This window comes from Pan troglodytes, chromosome 6 (assembly GCF_028858775.2).
Source record: "Pan troglodytes isolate AG18354 chromosome 6, NHGRI_mPanTro3-v2.0_pri, whole genome shotgun sequence".
NCBI classification, from domain to species: Eukaryota; Metazoa; Chordata; class Mammalia; order Primates; family Hominidae; genus Pan; species Pan troglodytes.
In genome coordinates, this window is record NC_072404.2 from 28957844 (window position 1) to 28974409 (window position 16566).

The window sequence follows — 16566 nt, forward strand, 5'->3', positions numbered from 1 at the left end:
TCTTTGAGAAATATCTATTCAAATCTTTTGCCCATTTTTTCATTGGCTTTATTAGATTTTTTTCCTATAGAGCTCCGTATATATTCTGGTTATTAATCCTTTGTCAGATGAGTAGTTTGCAGATATTTTCTCCCATTCTATAGGTTGTCTCTTCACTTTGTTGATTGTATCCTTTACTGTGCAGAAGCTTTTTAACTTTATGTGACTCCATTTGTCCATCTTTGTTTTGGTTGCCTGTGCTTGTGGGGTATTGCTCAAGAAATCTTTGCCCAGACCAATGTCCTGGAGATTTCTCCCCAGTGTTTTCTTGTTATTTCATAGTTTGAGGTCTTAGATTTAAGTCTTTAATTCATTTTTATTTGAGTTTTCATATGATGAGAGATAGGGGTCTAATTTCATTCTTCTGCATATGGATATCCAGTTTTCCCAGCACCACTTATTGAAGAGACTGTCTTTTCCTCAGTGTGTATTCTTGGCACCTTTGTTGAAAATGAGTTCACTGTAGGTGTGTTGATTTGTTTCTGGGTCCTCTATTCTGTTCCGTTGGTCTGTGTGTCTGTTTTTATGCCAGTACATGATGTTTCGATTACTATAGCTCTGTAGTATAATTTGAAGTTGGGTAATGTGATTTCTCCAGTTTCATTCTTTTTGCTTAGGGTAGCTTTGGCTATTCTGGGTCCATATAAATTTTGTGGTTCCATATAAATTTTAGGATTGTTTTTTCTACTTCTGTGAAGAATGTCATTGGTATTTTGATAGGGATTACATTGAATCTGTAGATTGCTATGGGAAGTATGGACATTTTAGCAATATTGATTCTTCCAATCCATAAACATGGAATATTTTCCCACTTTTTGGTGTCTTCTTCAATTTCTTTTATCAGTGTTTTATAGTTTTCATTATAGAGATCTTTCACTTCTCTGGTTAATTCCTAGTTATTTATGTATGTGTGGCTATTGTAAATGAGGCTACTTATTTTATTTATTTTATTTTATTTTTTTTTTTTGAGACAGAGTCTTGCTCTGTCACCCAAGCTGGAATGCAGTGGTGTGACCTTGGCTCACTGCAGTCTCCACCTCTTGGGTTCAAGCGATTCTCCCACCTCAGCCTCCCGAGTAGCTGGGACTACAGGTGCATGCCACCACACCTGACTAATTTTTTTGTATTTTTAGTAGAAACTGGTTTTCGCCATGTTGGCCAGGCTGTTCTCAAACTCCTGACCTCAGGTGATCCGCCCGCCTCAGCCTCCCAAAGTGCTGGGATTACAGGCATGAGCCACCACGCCCAGCCCTCTTATTTCTTTTTCATATTGTTCACTGTTGGTGTATAGTAATGCTACTAATTTTTGTATGTTGATTCTGTATCCTGCAACTTTACTGAATTTATCCGTTCTAATAGTTTTCTTGTGGAGTCTTTTAGTTTCTCCAAATATAAGATCATATTGTCTGCAAACAAGGATAATTTTATTTCTTCCTTTCTGGTTTGGCTGCCTCTCATATCATTCTCTTGTCTGATTGCTCTAGCTAGGACCTCCAGTACTATATTGAGTAACAGTGGTGAAAGTGAGCATCCTGGTTGTATTCCAGATCTTAGAGGACAGGCTTTCAGTTTTTCCCCATTCAATATGATACTAGCTATGGGTCTGTTGTATATGGCTTTTATTATGTTGAGGTACGTTCCTTCTATCCCCAGTTTTTTTTTAGTTTTTTATTATGAAAGGATGTTGAATTTTTTCAAATGCTTTTTCAGCATTGACTGAAATTTTCTTATGGTTTTTATCCTTCATTTTGTTGATATGCTGTATCACATTGATTGATTCGTGTATGTTGAACCATCATTTGCATTCCAGGGATAAATCCCACTCGGTCATGATGAATTATATTTTTAATGTGTTGTTGAATTTCGTTTGCTAATATTTTGTTGAAGATTTTTGCATCAATGTTCATCAGAGATATTGGTGCCTGTAGTTTTCTTTTTTTTTTATGTGTCTTTGTCTGGTTTTGGTATTAGGGTAATGCTGGCCTCATCAAATGAGTTTGGAAGTATTCCCCCCTCTTCTGTTTTTTTGGAATAGTTTGAGTAGGATTGGTATTAGTTCCTCTTTAAATATTTGGTAGAATTCATCAGGGCAGCCATCAGGTCCCAGGCTTTTTTTACTGGGAGACTTTTTATTATAGCTTCAAGGTCATTACTTGTTATTGATATGTTCACATTTGTATTACTTCCTGATTCAATCTTGGTAGGTTGTATGTATCTAGAAATTTGCTCATTCTAAATTTTCCAATTTATAGGCATATATTAATAGTTGCTCGTAGTAACTGTTACTGATCCTTTGAATTTCTGCAGTGTCAGTTGTAGTGTCTCCTTTTTCATTTCTCATTTTATTTGGATCTTTTCTCTCATTTTCTAAGTCTAACTAAAGGTTTGTCCATTTTGTTTTAACTTTTCAAAAAACAACTTTTTGTTTCATTGATCTTTTGTATTTTTTTCATTTCAGTTTTATTTTTTCTGTGATCTTTATTTCTCCTACTAATTTTGGATTTGGTTTGCTCTTGCTTTTCTAGTTCTTTAAGATACATCATTAGATTGTTAATTTAAGATTTTTCCTCTCTTGATGTAGGCACTTATAACTATAAATTCCCTCTTAGTACTGCTTTTGTTGTGTCCCATAGGTTTAGGGATATTATCATCATTTGTTACTTGTTTCAAGAAATTTTTCAGTTTCCTTTTTAATGTCTTCAGTGATCCCCTGGTCATTCAGGAGCATATTGTATAATTTCCATGTGTTTGTATAGTTTACAAAATTCCTCTTGTTATTAATATCTAGTTTTATTCCATTGTGGTCAGAGGAGATGCTTGATACTGTTAAGTTTTTTTTTAATGTTTTAAGACTTGTTTTGTGACCTAGCATATGGTCTATCCTTGAGAATGATCCATGTGCTGAGGAAAAGGATGTGTATTCTATAGCTCTTGGATGAAATAGTCTATAAATATCTGTTAGATCCATTTGGTCTATAGTGCAGATTAAGTCTGATGTTTGTTGATTTTCTGTCTGGAAGATCTCTCCAGTGCTGAAAGTGGGGTGTTGAAGTCTCCAGCCATATAATGCCCTTATTTGAATGATATGTGCTTTCTAAAAATGTTGTGACCTGCTAAACATGTATTATCACTAGGCTATCAGGCATACATTAGTCTTTATTAGAATAAAACAAAATTTCATAACTGTGGCTATTTGTCTTCACAGGGCCTACTCTGTCCCGGCTTCCTTTCTGCTGCCCTGATGTCTCACTGGCTTCTGAATGAGTGACTGTGTAAAAATAAGTTGGTCTTAAAACAGTAAAAAAGAAAAAATATCAATATAAAAGAATTTACAGGCTTTCAAAGAGAAGCAGTATAGTATATTACAAAAAATAACCATAAATTCTTTCCATCCATTTGTGTCCACCCTTTTGCAATGTGACTTGGTAGCTCCTCCCATCTCCCTTGTAATCTGTGGCCGTGTGACTTGCTATAGCCTGTGGAACATTAGCAAATGTGAAGTTAGCAGACGATAGAAAAATGCTTGTGCTTTGGGATTTGCCCTCCATTGTTGCTGGGAACTCTTCTGCTCCCATGAGAAGAAGGCTAGAGACCATAGGGCAGAGATGAACTATCCCAGCTGGTGTCTATAACAAGTTACTTAGAAAAGAAAGAGAATCAGAATGCCATTAATTTTTTATCTGCAGCACAAAATTCGAACATAATGTCACAAGGTTGCAAATGAGAGGGAGAGAAAATTGCATTTCAAGGCATCATTCATTTGGATATTGCAAGAAAACAATCACATGTATCCCTTCTGAGAAAAGTATTAGAAGTACTGAAGCTAGCTAAGTGAGAGAGGTAAAGAGCTCAAGATAAGGATGTACCGGTTAGGTTTCTTACTTGCAAGCAAAATAAACCAAATGTTGCTGGTTTACACAGAAAGGGAATTTATGGAATGGCTAGTGAGTAACTCATAGCATTGCCCAGAAATCTCAAGTCAGATTTTAAAAAGAAGGATTTGAATAACACAAACTTGTTTTAGCTAGATAACACAGAATGTTTTACCTAGTCATCAGAGAACACAGATTGTTTTCAGATACCCTTGGAGTATTTACAAATACTGATCACCAGCCACAGAAAAGCTGGAGCACTTAAAAAAGAGGAGACACAGGCCACGTCCCCTTATTACAGTGCAGTAAAACTAAAAATTAACTATGGAAGGACAGCTTTTCTCTCCCACCCCATTCTGAACACTTGAAAATTTAACCAAAGAATTATTTAGAAAATTATTTTTTAGAGATATTAAAGGTAAACTTATAGGCTATATAGAAACATGGCAATAAGCACACAATAAACTGAAATCTTTGGAATATAACCAAAGTATTTCTTAGAAGAAAATTGGTAGTCTTAAATTTTTTTCCAAATAAATGTACTTATTTTTATTCTTCCTTGACTTATGTATCCTACTCAGAGAGAGAAAAATAATTTATAAACACCTAATAAAAGTATAAAAAAATATGATTTAAAATATAGATTAGGCCAGGCGCAGTGTCTCACGCCTGTAATCCCAGCACTTTGGGAGGCCAAGGTGGGCGGATCACCTGAGGTCAGGAGTTCAAGACCAGTCTGGCCAACATGGGGAAATCGCATCTCTACTAAAAATACAAAAATTAGCCAGGCATGGTGGTGTGTGCCTATAATCCCAGCTACGCAGGAGACTGGGGCGGGGGAATCACTTGAACTCCAGAGGTGGAGGTTGCAGTGAGCTGAGATTGCGCCATTGCACTCCAGCCTAAGCGACAGAGTGAGTGAGACTCCGTCGCAAAAAAAGAAAAAATAATAAAGCAGAGAAATAAAACTAATAGACTATAGACTTGGAAAAACTAAAGCTAAGTATTTCAAAGAATGGTACAAAATAGCCTCAGACTTAACAAGTCTTATCAAGAAGAAAATATCAAAGAACAGCATCAAGAATTAGAACTATAGACATGAAAGCAAAAGGCAGTGACCAAAACTGTCTTTTTTTTTTTTTTTTTTTTGACAGGGTCTCACTCTGTCGCCCAGGGTGGAGTGCAGTGCTGTGATCTCGGCTCACTGCAACCTCCGCCTCCCAGGTTCAAGCGGTCCTCCTGCCTCAGCCTCCTGAGTAGCTGGGATTACAGGCGCCCACCAGCATGCCCGGCTAATTTTTGTAGTTTTGGTAAAGACAGGGTTTCACCATGTTGGCCAGGCTGGTCTCGAACTCCTGACCTCAAGTGAGCTGCCCGCCTCATCCTCCTAAAATGCTGGGGTTACAGGCATGAGCCACCACGCCTGGCCAGGTTTTATGCTTTTTAAGACAATTTTGGGCTGGGCACGGTGACTCCTAAAATGCTGGGATTACAGGCATAACGCACTGTGCCCAGCCCAAAATTGTCTTAAAAAGCATAAAACCTGGCCAGGCATGGTGGCTTATGCCTGTAATCCCAGCACTTTGGGAGGCTGAGCGGGCGGACCACTTGAGGTTGGGAGTTCGAGACCAGCCTGGCCAACATGGTGAAACCCCACCTCTACCAAAAATACAAAAATTAGCCTGGCATGCTGGTTGGTGCCTGTAATCCCAGCTACTCAGGAGGCTGAGGCAGGAGGACTGCTTGAACCTGGGAGGCAGAAGTTGCAGTGAGCCAAGTTCGTGCCACTGCACTCAAGCCTGGGCAACAGACTGAGACTCCGTCTCAAGAAAAAAAAAGGCACGGTGGTTCACACCTGTAATCCCAGCACTTTGGAAGGCCAAGGCGGGTGGATCATGAGGTCAGGAGTTCAAGACCAGCCTGGCCAAGATGGTGAAACCCCGTCTCTACTAAAAATACAAAAATTAGCTATGCATGGTGGCATGCGCCTGTACTCCCAGCTACTTGGGAGGCTGAGGTAGGGAATTGCTTGAAACCTGGGAGGTGGGGTTTGCAGTGAGCCGAGATCGGGCCACTGCACTCCAGCCTGGGCGATAGAGCAAGACTCCATCTTAAAAAAAAAAAAAAAAAAAAAAAAAAAGCAGGTATAAAACCTGAAGCCAGTAACCTCAGAAACAATCAAAAAAGTAAAGATGTATTTCTTTTTTCTTTTTGAGACAGTCTCACTTTGTCGCCCCAGCTGGAGTGCAGTGGCCCAATCTCAGCTCACTGCAACCTCTGCCTCCCGGGTTCAAGTGATCCTCCTGCCTCAGCCTCCTGAGTAGCTGGGATTATAGATGTGCGCCACCATACTCAGCTGATTTTTGTATTTTTAGTAGAGATGGGGTTTTATCGTGTTGGCCAGGCTGGTCTCAAACTCCTGACCTCAAGTGATCCCCGCCTAGGCCTCCCAAAGTGCTGGGATTACAGGCATGAGCCACCATGAAGATGTATTTCTAATTAGTGCTCCAGGCTTGAAGGATTTGTGGGTTAATTCTATCAACCTTTCAAAGAATAGATTAATTCTTACGTTATTTAAATTGTTCTAAATCTCTAGAAAGGGTAGAAAACTTGCCAGCTCATTCTCCTGGTGTAGGGTTACCATAATAGCAACATTGGATGAAGAAAGTGTGTGCTTGTATATACGTGTGTGTGTACAAACACATGTAACATTTTAGTTTCATTGAAAAAGATTTATTAATGCTAAAAAAAAAAAACCCAAGAATACCCCTCGTGTGGAATGGTGATAGTGGGAAAGGTTATGCATGTGTGGTGACAACAGGGACATGGGAACTCTGTAATGTTTCTTCAGTTTTGCTATAAACCTAAAACTGCTCTGAAAAAATGAAGTTTATTTTAAAAATAATAATACTTTGTGACCAGCTAGGATTTACTTTAAAAATGACACAATGGTTCAATCATTTCAATGTCAAGAAATCTAGTAACATAATTTACTATGCTAACAAGCTGTAGGAGAAAACTGAGTACATAAAATCATAGCAGCAGATGCTGAAGGCACCTTTTGTGATTTCAGTAGCCATTTCTGATGTTTAAGCAAAAATAATAATCCTTAAAATAGGAATATTACTGGGTGAAACTATTAGAAGTGTACAAATACAGCCAACTTTTCACCATGAGCATCAAACATGTCATGGCATTGGTTAGTAAATTTTACAAAGGAGGTGGAAAATGCCAGCTAATCTAAGTTGGTTAACAAGCATCAGCTTTGAGAACCTTTATGGCACAAATATGAAAGCATCAAAATTCACTAAATGAAGACAATGTGAAATTGAAACATGGAAAAACAGATAATGAATTGAAAAAAAGTCAGCATGATTAAGGATGCTTGCCACTTGATCACATACAAAAATAATTTGTAGTTTTATATAGAAGAGGGAGCAGACTTTTCCTGTAAAGGATCAGAAAAGTAAATATTTTAGGCTTTATGGACCACATGTGGTCCTTATCCCTCCTCCTTTCCTTTCCATCTTCACTTCTCCCTTTTCTCCTCTTTTTTTTTTTTTTTTTTCCTTAACCTTTCAAAAAAAATGTAAAAGCTATTCTTAGTTGCTGACCCTACAAAACAGGCTATGGGCTAGATTTTGCCCATAAACAGTACTTTGCAGACTCCTGACATAAAAGTTTATACCTGAATAAGTTTGATGTATGTCATGTTTTTAAGTGGAGCTCCTCCATGCTGCAGAAGTTGTCCCAAAGTAATACAAAAGTTCAGTGCAATTCTGATTAATATCACATGGAGATTTTGTAAAGTAGAATGTGATAAGCTTATTTTAAAATTTGTCTGCAAGAGAAAATGTTTAACAATAGCCAAGAAAAGTTTGAAAACACATTGAAGGGGGCTTCTCCTACAGAATATAAAAACCAGCTGGGCGCGGTGGCTCATGCCTGTAATCCCAGCACTTTGGGAGGCCAGGGTGGGCGGATCACGAGGTCAGGAGATCGAGACCATCCTGGCTAACACGGTGAAACCCCGTCTCTACTAAAAAATACAAAAAAAATTAGCCGGGCGTGGTGGCGAGCACCTGTAGTCCCAACTACTCGGGAGGCTGAGGCAGGAGAATGGCGTGAAGCTGGGAGGCGGAGCTTGCAGTGAGCTGAGATCGCGCCACTGCACTCCAGCCTGGGCGATGGAGCGAGACTCCGTCTCAAAAAACAAAAAAACAAAAAACGAAAAAAAAAACAGTCTTTTATAAGACAGTATAGTATTGGCACAAGAATAGACAAATCAATGAAACAGAAACGGATCCAGATTTATGAAATTTACTCAACTAATTTTCCTGAAGTCATGCTTCATCTTGAATGTATACTTGGTTTTTTTAAAAATGATTTTCTATTCTTTTATTTTCTTTCTGTATTTAGGTATAAGTGTGCTAGCGGAGTGTCTAGATTGTCCTGAATTGAAAGCAACTGCAGATGACTTTATTCATCAGCATTTTACTGAAGTTTACAAAACTGATGAATTTCTTCAACTTGATGTCAAGCGAGTAACACATCTTCTCAACCAGGACACTCTGACTGTGAGAGCAGAGGATCAGGTGACTAAATTGCCTTCTCACATTTTTCTTAATAAAAATGTCTTTATTGGTTTCTTAAAACTCATGTTTGGACACATGACAAGGGAAAGAGTCATATTAGGAAAGAATATGTTCTTTACACTAAACAGAGTATTGTAATCTTAGGTGCTTGCCAGGCTGGCTCTTTGAGAAATAGGCCACTTCATAGAGATAAAGCCATTGGGTACCATGGTAGGCAGAACAATGCCTTCCCCAAAGATGTCCACTTCCCAATCCCCAGCATCTGGAATATACCTGTGTGGCAGATAGGACTTTGCATATGTGACTAAGTTAAGGATTTTGAGATGAGATTATCCAAATGGGCCCAGTGTAATCATAAAGATCCTTAAATTTGGAAGAGGGAAGCAAAAGAAGGCAGCGTCAAGTGGTGCAATGTGAGAAAGACTTGACTGGTCATTGCTGTCTTTGAAGGTGGAAGGGGACCATAAGCCAAGGAATGCAGGCAGCTGCTAGATGCTGGAAAAGGCAAGGAAGTGGTTTCTCCTGTAGAGTCTCCAGGCAGACACACTGGTTTTAGTCCACTGTGACCCATTTTGGACTCTGACCTATAGAACTGTCAGATAAACTGTCAGAAGTGTAAGCTGGTTGCAGTCATTTGGGAGCTGGGTGGGAGAACACTTTATTTAATTCATTCATTCATTCATTCATTCATTCATTTATTTATTGAGACGGAGTCTCGCTCTGTTGCCCAGGCTGGAGTGCAGTGGCGTGATCTCTGCTCACTGCAAGCTCCTTCTCCCGAGTTCACGCCATTCTCCTGCCTCAGCCTCCCTAGTAGCTGGGACTACTGGTGCCCGCCACCGTGCCCGGCTAATTTTTTGTATTTTTTAGTAGAGACGGGGTTTCACCGTGTTAGCCAGGATGGTCTAGATCTCCTGACCTTGTGATCTGCCCGCCTTGGCCTCCCAAAGTGCTGGGATTACAGGCGTGAGCCACCGCACCCGGCCTTATTTATTTTTTTGAGATGGAGTCTCACTCTGTTGCCCAGGCTGGAGTGCAGTGGCATGATCACGGCTCACTGCAACCTCCACCTCCCAGGTTCAAGCGATTCTCATGCCTCAGCCTCTCAAGTAGCTGGGATTATAGGTATGTGCCACCACACCCTGCTAATTGAGATGGGGTTTCACCATGTTGGCCAGGCTGGTCTCAAACAGGTGACCTGCCCACCTCAGCCTCCCAAAGTGCTAGGATTACAGATGTGAGCCACCATGCCTGGCTGTGGGAACACTTTAGTATGCAGACTCACTTAATCTCTCTTTTCAGCTCCACATCCTTCTCTGTATTTTAAGCCACTAAGTTTGTGGTAATTTGTTACAACAGCAATAGAAAACTAATGTAGGTACTGTAAGATCATATGTTTTAAGTTGCTTTTGTTCTAAAAACAAAAATTTGCACTTAGCAATGTTCTTTTGCCCAGTCTTCTTCGTGGCCCAGAGTATCAATTTGCAAATTGACAGGTTGGACCTGGAGGACCTCACTAGATAAATAGAAAAAATTTACTTCCATGATCAAAATTGGTTGACTTATATGCAGTATGGAAAAGGAGTAACAAGTAACATTACACTGGAGAAACGTGATAAACACTACCTGCAGATGGTCAGCATTAGCATCATCAGTGATGTCATGTTGATAGTATGCACACTTGATGTAATGAAAATGCCATTCACCTCTATGATCGTCCTCCTAAAAAACCATAACCTCAGTCTAATAAGTAACACATCAGATAAACCCATATTGAAGGACATTCTCAACAAAATACCTGACCAGAACTCAAAACTCTCAAGGTTGTCAAAAACAAGGAAAGGCTGAAAAACTGTCACAGTCTAGAAGATTCTAAGGTTTAATGACTACATGTAATATGGTGTTCTTTATAGTATTGTGGAACAGAAAAATAACACTAGATAAAAACTAAAGAAATCCAAAAAATATGAAATTTAGTTAATGTGTCAGTATTGGTTCATTAGTTATGACAAATATACCATACTAATGCAACACCTTAACAACTGGGGCAGGGTATGTGGAAACTCTTTGTGCTATCTCTGCAACTTTTCCATAAATCTAAAACTATTCTAAAATAAAAAAATTTGTTTAAAAAAAGACCAATTCCCATAAAAAATTAACTCAGAAAGAGATCAGAAGTTAGGCCTTATTAATATCACCCGAAAATTAATTACAAATATCACCCCAAAATTAATTTAGTGGGTATGGGAGATGTGTGTGTATATGAAGCAATTGATTTTTGGGGGGGTGTTTAATGATTTGTAAGTTAAATTATGTTGAGGAACTTGGACTTGTTCAGTGCAGTTAAATGAAGCAACAGTATTATTTTGGAAGACAATTCTTTTGAATATCCTGTAATTTATTCTTAAGTATAGAATTCTTTATATCTTAAAGTTTCTAAAAAGCAGATAAGTCTATCCATTCATAATGCAGGAATATAATATTGAAATAAAATCATGGGTGACCTTCGTATCTCCTGGAATGGACGGCCTCTTGAGAAATTAACCTGTTTTCCTGGTACTAAACTAAATGAGTATATGTTGAAACTTTTGTTGACTGATAGTTTTTTTTTCAGTGCAATGTATATCATGTCTTTGTCTGAAAAGGAAGCTATCTTTTTTTTTTAATCATAAATTCAACATCCTCCCTGTCATTACACTACATAATAGTAGTTAGTTCTAAAAAACATATTACCTACAAGACTCACTGGAGCAGTATGTAAGCTGTTTTGAAGAACCAGCAAGTGTCCAGGGATGAAAAATACTAGGAATAAGTGGTTATCTCCTTATGAGGTTCTCTCCCTTCAATGTGAGAGTAAATATAGGTAATTGGAAATGTTGCTGTCTTCTAAGAACTTTACTGTGCTGTTTTTCCCCCTTAGGTTTATGATGCTGCAGTCAGGTGGTTGAAATACGATGAACCTAATCGCCAGCCATTTATGGTTGATATCCTTGCTAAAGTCAGGTTTCCTCTTATATCAAAGAATTTCTTAAGTAAAACGGTACAAGCTGAACCACTTATTCAAGACAATCCTGAATGCCTTAAGATGGTGATAAGTAAGTTGCCTTAATAACCATTTATAACCTGATCATGTAGCCAGTTTCTCATGGGCTTAAAACCCTTTAGAATGGATTAGACTCAGTAGCCAGGGAGAAACATTGAAGATTTTGCTCTTCTAGATAGTTAATCCCTTGGGTTTCTGAACTGTACACCTGGAAGGGACTTGGCCTCAACCCTTATTTTATAGGGGTATATATGATAGAAGGTACAAATTACTTATGCTTTTCCTATTCTTGTATACAATAACTTTCATGCGCTTTTGTTTCTAGTGTTTCCTTTTTTATTTTACTCAGCCAAGTAGTGTACTGTGATCACATTTTCTTTCTTAAACAGTATTTTGTCTTTTTTGGCCCAGAGATAAATATTGCCACATCGTTTTCATTTGCTTCCATTTTCTTGCTTGCTGGCTAAGTCCCAACCCCTCAACACCTTTGTAAAATGCCACTTAATAAAATTGTCTATACAATTAAACAATCTGTTGCTTTTCTTTCTTGGAAATATGCCTTGTAGAACCTTCCTTCTGCCTATTCCAGTATGAACTGTTTGCTCTCTAGGCCTGAGGCACAGTTCTTGTCCTAGGGTTTCCTTCTGCACAATCCTGGGAAGCCATTTCACTCCTCTCCTGTTAGATCGGTTGTCTTCTTGGATCCTGGCTGTCCTCTATCTTAATTATTTTTGTTTGATGCAACATATCCTCTAAAAGGTTCCTGATAGAGTATATTATCAGTAAATATTTGGAGGCTTGACAAATCTCATATGTTTATTTGATCATAAAATATTGAAGGAGGCTGGGCACAGTAGCCCACAACTCTAATCACAGCATTTTGGTAGGTCAAGACAGGAAGATTGCTTGAGGTCAGGAGTTTGAGATTCACCTGGGCAACATAGCAAGATTCCAACTCTACAAAAAAAAAAAAAAAAAAACCCTAGCCGGGCATGGAGGCATGTGCCTGTGGTCCCAACTACTCCAGTGGCTGAGGCAGGAGGATTGCTTGAGCCCAGGAGTTTGAGGTTACAGTGAGCTCTGATCCTGCCACTGCACTACTACAGCCTGGGCAACAGGGTAAGACCTTGTCTATTTAAAAAAGAAAGAAAGATAGTTAAACTGAAGATAGAATTATGCTGAAAATCATTTTCAGTTAGAATTTATCTTCTAGCTTCCAGTGTTATTTTGAGAAGTCTAGTGCCAATCTGATCCTTTTCTTTCTTTTTTTTTTAATTATCCATCTTTGTCTCTTGGCCTTTTTCTGAGAGAGAGCTTGATTTTTTTCAACCCTTTTATTTCAGCTATAATTTTTAATTTCTGGAGTTTTTATTCTCTAATTTATTATTTCATGGCTGCAATATCTTATCACTCTAAAGTAGTCTTTGTAGTGCTTTTGAAGTTTTCTTATGTTGTCTGTATTTTCTATATTATTTTGAGTTTCCTTTTCCTTTTTTTATTGGAAAGTTTTCTTAAATATTTGGTTTTATATCATATGAGAGTGAGTTATTACAAAACTGATAGATAAGGCTGTATGTATGAGTGGGCATCTCAGTTCTTGGGCTAAACTGTAGCATAATCAGAGTAGCTGGTCATTTTTTAAATTGGGGACCCCCAGATGTCAGTATTTGTAGATATTGTCTCAGGGAACTATAAGCTGGGTGTAGGCATTTGGGAACTGGATGAAGTAATATTTTGCTATGCAGACTTTCACTTAATCCATATTTGTATTTGTTTTATTTTACTTTATTTTTTTGAGACAGAGTCTCCCAGGCTGGAGTACAGTGGTAAAATCACAACTCACTACAGCCTTGACCTGTCCGGCACAAGTGATCCTTTCACCTCAGCCCCCCAAGTAGCTGGGACTACAGGCGCACGCCACTATGCCCAGCTAATTTTTGTATTTTTTTGTCAAGATGATGTCTCGCTATCTTGTTCAGGCTGGTCTCAAACCTCTGGGCTCAAGCAACCCTCCTGCCGAGGCTTCCCAAGATGCTGGGATTACAGGCATGAACCACAGTGCCTGGCCTTAATCCATGTTTTCAGACTCCCATCCTTTTCTGTGCTGTTCTCTGAGTCTGGAACATTTCTCATTCAGTATTTCCAAAGACGAATCCTGTCTCCTACAGTGGTACAGGTACAGTGGGTACCTGACTGTGCAACAGGGGAAGGAGAACTGGAAGTTCAATTGTCGTTTGTTCGGTATTTTAGAGTTATCTTGTTTTCATCCCTACCTGCACTTCTAGGTACTTAGTATCTCCAATTATGAGCCTTTTCAGGGCTCTGCAGGGTAATTTAGCTTGCTTTTCATTGGTGTCTCCTGGCACAACCATTTAGGTTTAACAGACACTCCATCTGCCAGCTGTCTTCATAAATTGTGTTTTGGGGTTGCAAGTCTCTTAGTATTATCAAAGATGGAGTTTGTGTTTGTTTCTTGTTTCTTTGTTGTTTGGGATAGCTTTCAAGAGAAGAGGAGAAAAAGGATCTTAAAATGGCCAAGTCTGATCTCATGTTGTTTTTATATTGTTAAGTCTGAACTAGTGTTTTCCTTTGTGTTGTGGTTGGAAAGGTCTTCCCTGTTCCAAGGCGATTTTTAAAAATTAACTAAATTTTCCTCTTGCGCATTTATCACTTATAGAGTTCTTCTTCTTCTTCTTCTTCTTCTTCTTCTTTTTTTTAATTTTAAGGCTATATCTTACTGAAATCTATTGGGTGCGAAATAAATAATATTTTTCCTAATATATCTGATAAGATGGCTCAATACCATTATTGAAAAATTCATTTTTTCCCACTGATTTGAAACACATTAAACTAAATTTCCATATATCTATATGTACACACATCACTTCTCAGTATTTTGGCCAAGATCAAGTATAGTGTAGGTACACATACACACAGTCAGTTTCTCTTCTACTTCATTCTAATACCTTTTAATTATTGTTGTACTTCATTTAAATTGCCATGTGTCTCTGGAGAATCTGTAATTTTCTTATGAGTAATTTTCTTAATTTATTTCAGATATTTTTGTTGTCATTGTAAATTGTATCTTTTTCCTTCTATGTATTATTTATTAACCTGGACTTTTTTTTTTTTTTTTTTTTTAGACAGTCTCACTGGCTTCCAGGCTGGAGTGCAGTGGCATGATCTTGGCTAACTGCAACCTCCACCTCCTGGGTTCAAGTGATTCTCGTGCCTCAGCCTCCCAAGTAGCTGGGATTATGGGCGTGCACCACCACACCCAGATAATTTTTGTATTTTTAGCAGAGACAGAGTTTCGCCATGTTGGTCAGGCTAGCCTCAAACTCCTGGCCTCAAGAGACCCGCCCACCTCTGCCTCCCAAAGTGCTGGGATTACAGGTGTGAGCCACCAAGGCTGGCCTACCCTGGTCATTTTTTATGGTCTTTTTTCCTTGCTTGTGTTTTCAGTTCTTGCTTTACCTTAAACTCTTCAAATTTTATTTTATGTTTTATGTTTGGTAATGTCAGTATCTGAAGTCCCTGAGGAACAGTGCTGCTATTTGTTGGTTCTATTGACTTATTTCTGGTGGCGTAATTCCTTATATGTTTTGTAATTTTGAATGGTATGCTTATATTTGATTGACCTTAATCATCAGGAATATTGGGAGGCTTAGGTTGTGTCTTCTGTGTTCTCTGGCAGGTCTTCTCTCTTCTCCTCAATAGAACGGTGTTTGCTTTTGCCAAGTTCTATAGGGCACAACAATCCAGGACTACTTTGAGTTTTCTTTGGCTTATGGTTTCCTAGACTTGCAGGTAGGGTAAATTCAAACCTCGAACCTGCATGAGGGTAAGACTGTCCATATAAATTCTCAAAAGAGGGAGACTTTACCTCTACCTGAAGCTGAAGTTGAAACAGACAAATTATTGCTGCTGCTTCTGCCATTGGGCAGGTATTTTTCTTAGCCCATCCTTTCACTAAAAGTGTAACCACCAATCCTAGTGATCCAGCTTCATCTCAGTTCCAACTCCTTATCTTGAGCAGATCCAAGACTTTATCTCCTCTGCCTCATACAGCCAATAAAAACAATTTCTAGGTTTCCAGTATTTTCATTAGACTTATCACATAGCTACTGCTTACTAGTATGATGGGGTTTTAGGTAAGTAGACCCAATGTTGTCCATAGATTGGAAAAAAATATATCCATACAATGCAATGTTCTATAGTTACTAAAAATATTTTACATGGATATCTAATAATGAAAATTTTCATAAGTGCCAAATGCATATTTTTTTAATTAAATGAAAACAAAACTGAAAAAGACTAAGTGTGTTTGAACCTAGTCGAGGTTGTCAAAGGAAAAGGAGAAGAGGTGTGTCAAGGACACATCCTTACAAATACCTATATTTAAGGGGTACAAGAAAATTAAAAAAAAAAAAAACAGCAACCCCAAAGCTACTTGAACCAAAGGCTAGTGTCTTGGAAAACCATGGTATAAGAGAGTGTTTAGAAGATAGAACATACATGGCCACTTGTCTCTTTAAATGCAGAGAGGAAAGAAAATCAGGACCAAGAAGATGCCTTTACATTAGGACTTTTGTCTCTTAGATTTTGTACATGCTAGTATCAGGTTTTTTGTTATGCCCAATTCCCAAACTGTGTGTTATTTTTCTGGCCTTAGAATTTCTATTTCTTCATACATGGTCTGGGCTGTTGAAAACAACCAGCCAGTCTCAGAATCTAGTGTTTAGTTATTACATGGATTCTGAACTGAGTAAGAAACAGGATAGCAGTATTATTTCAGAAATTCAACCAAGTGTGAGGATTAGACACTTGAGCAGGATGCTATGTTGTTTAATTTAACTTACTAGGCTTATTACATTTTTTCTTTTCCTTTTTTAAAATAAATAATAGTGGATTGTTCTGTTACTCCTTGACTAAGCACAAGCAGCTGAGAAGCTTCCAAGCTTTGGGGCCTGGGCAGAGCTAAACTGGGGAAAGGCTTCCAGCCTTTCTTTTTCAG

General features: G+C 38.4%; 1 protein-coding gene across 8 annotated transcripts in view; it reads left to right on the forward strand.

The window, feature by feature from the left end:
* KLHL7 (kelch like family member 7) overlaps nucleotides 1-16566 on the forward strand; it is a 69705-nt gene that overhangs the window by 26677 nt on the left and 26462 nt on the right. For all 8 annotated transcript variants that reach the window (XR_010158358.1, XM_527686.8, XM_001155436.7 and 5 more), the window contains 2 exons: nucleotides 8331-8506; nucleotides 11427-11601. Coding sequence is in view for 7 of the 8 variants with exons in the window: in XM_527686.8 (XP_527686.2) it covers nucleotides 8331-8506; nucleotides 11427-11601 (351 nt within the window). In the remaining variant the exon portion in view is untranslated. The remainder of the gene's footprint in view (nucleotides 1-8330; nucleotides 8507-11426; nucleotides 11602-16566) is intronic.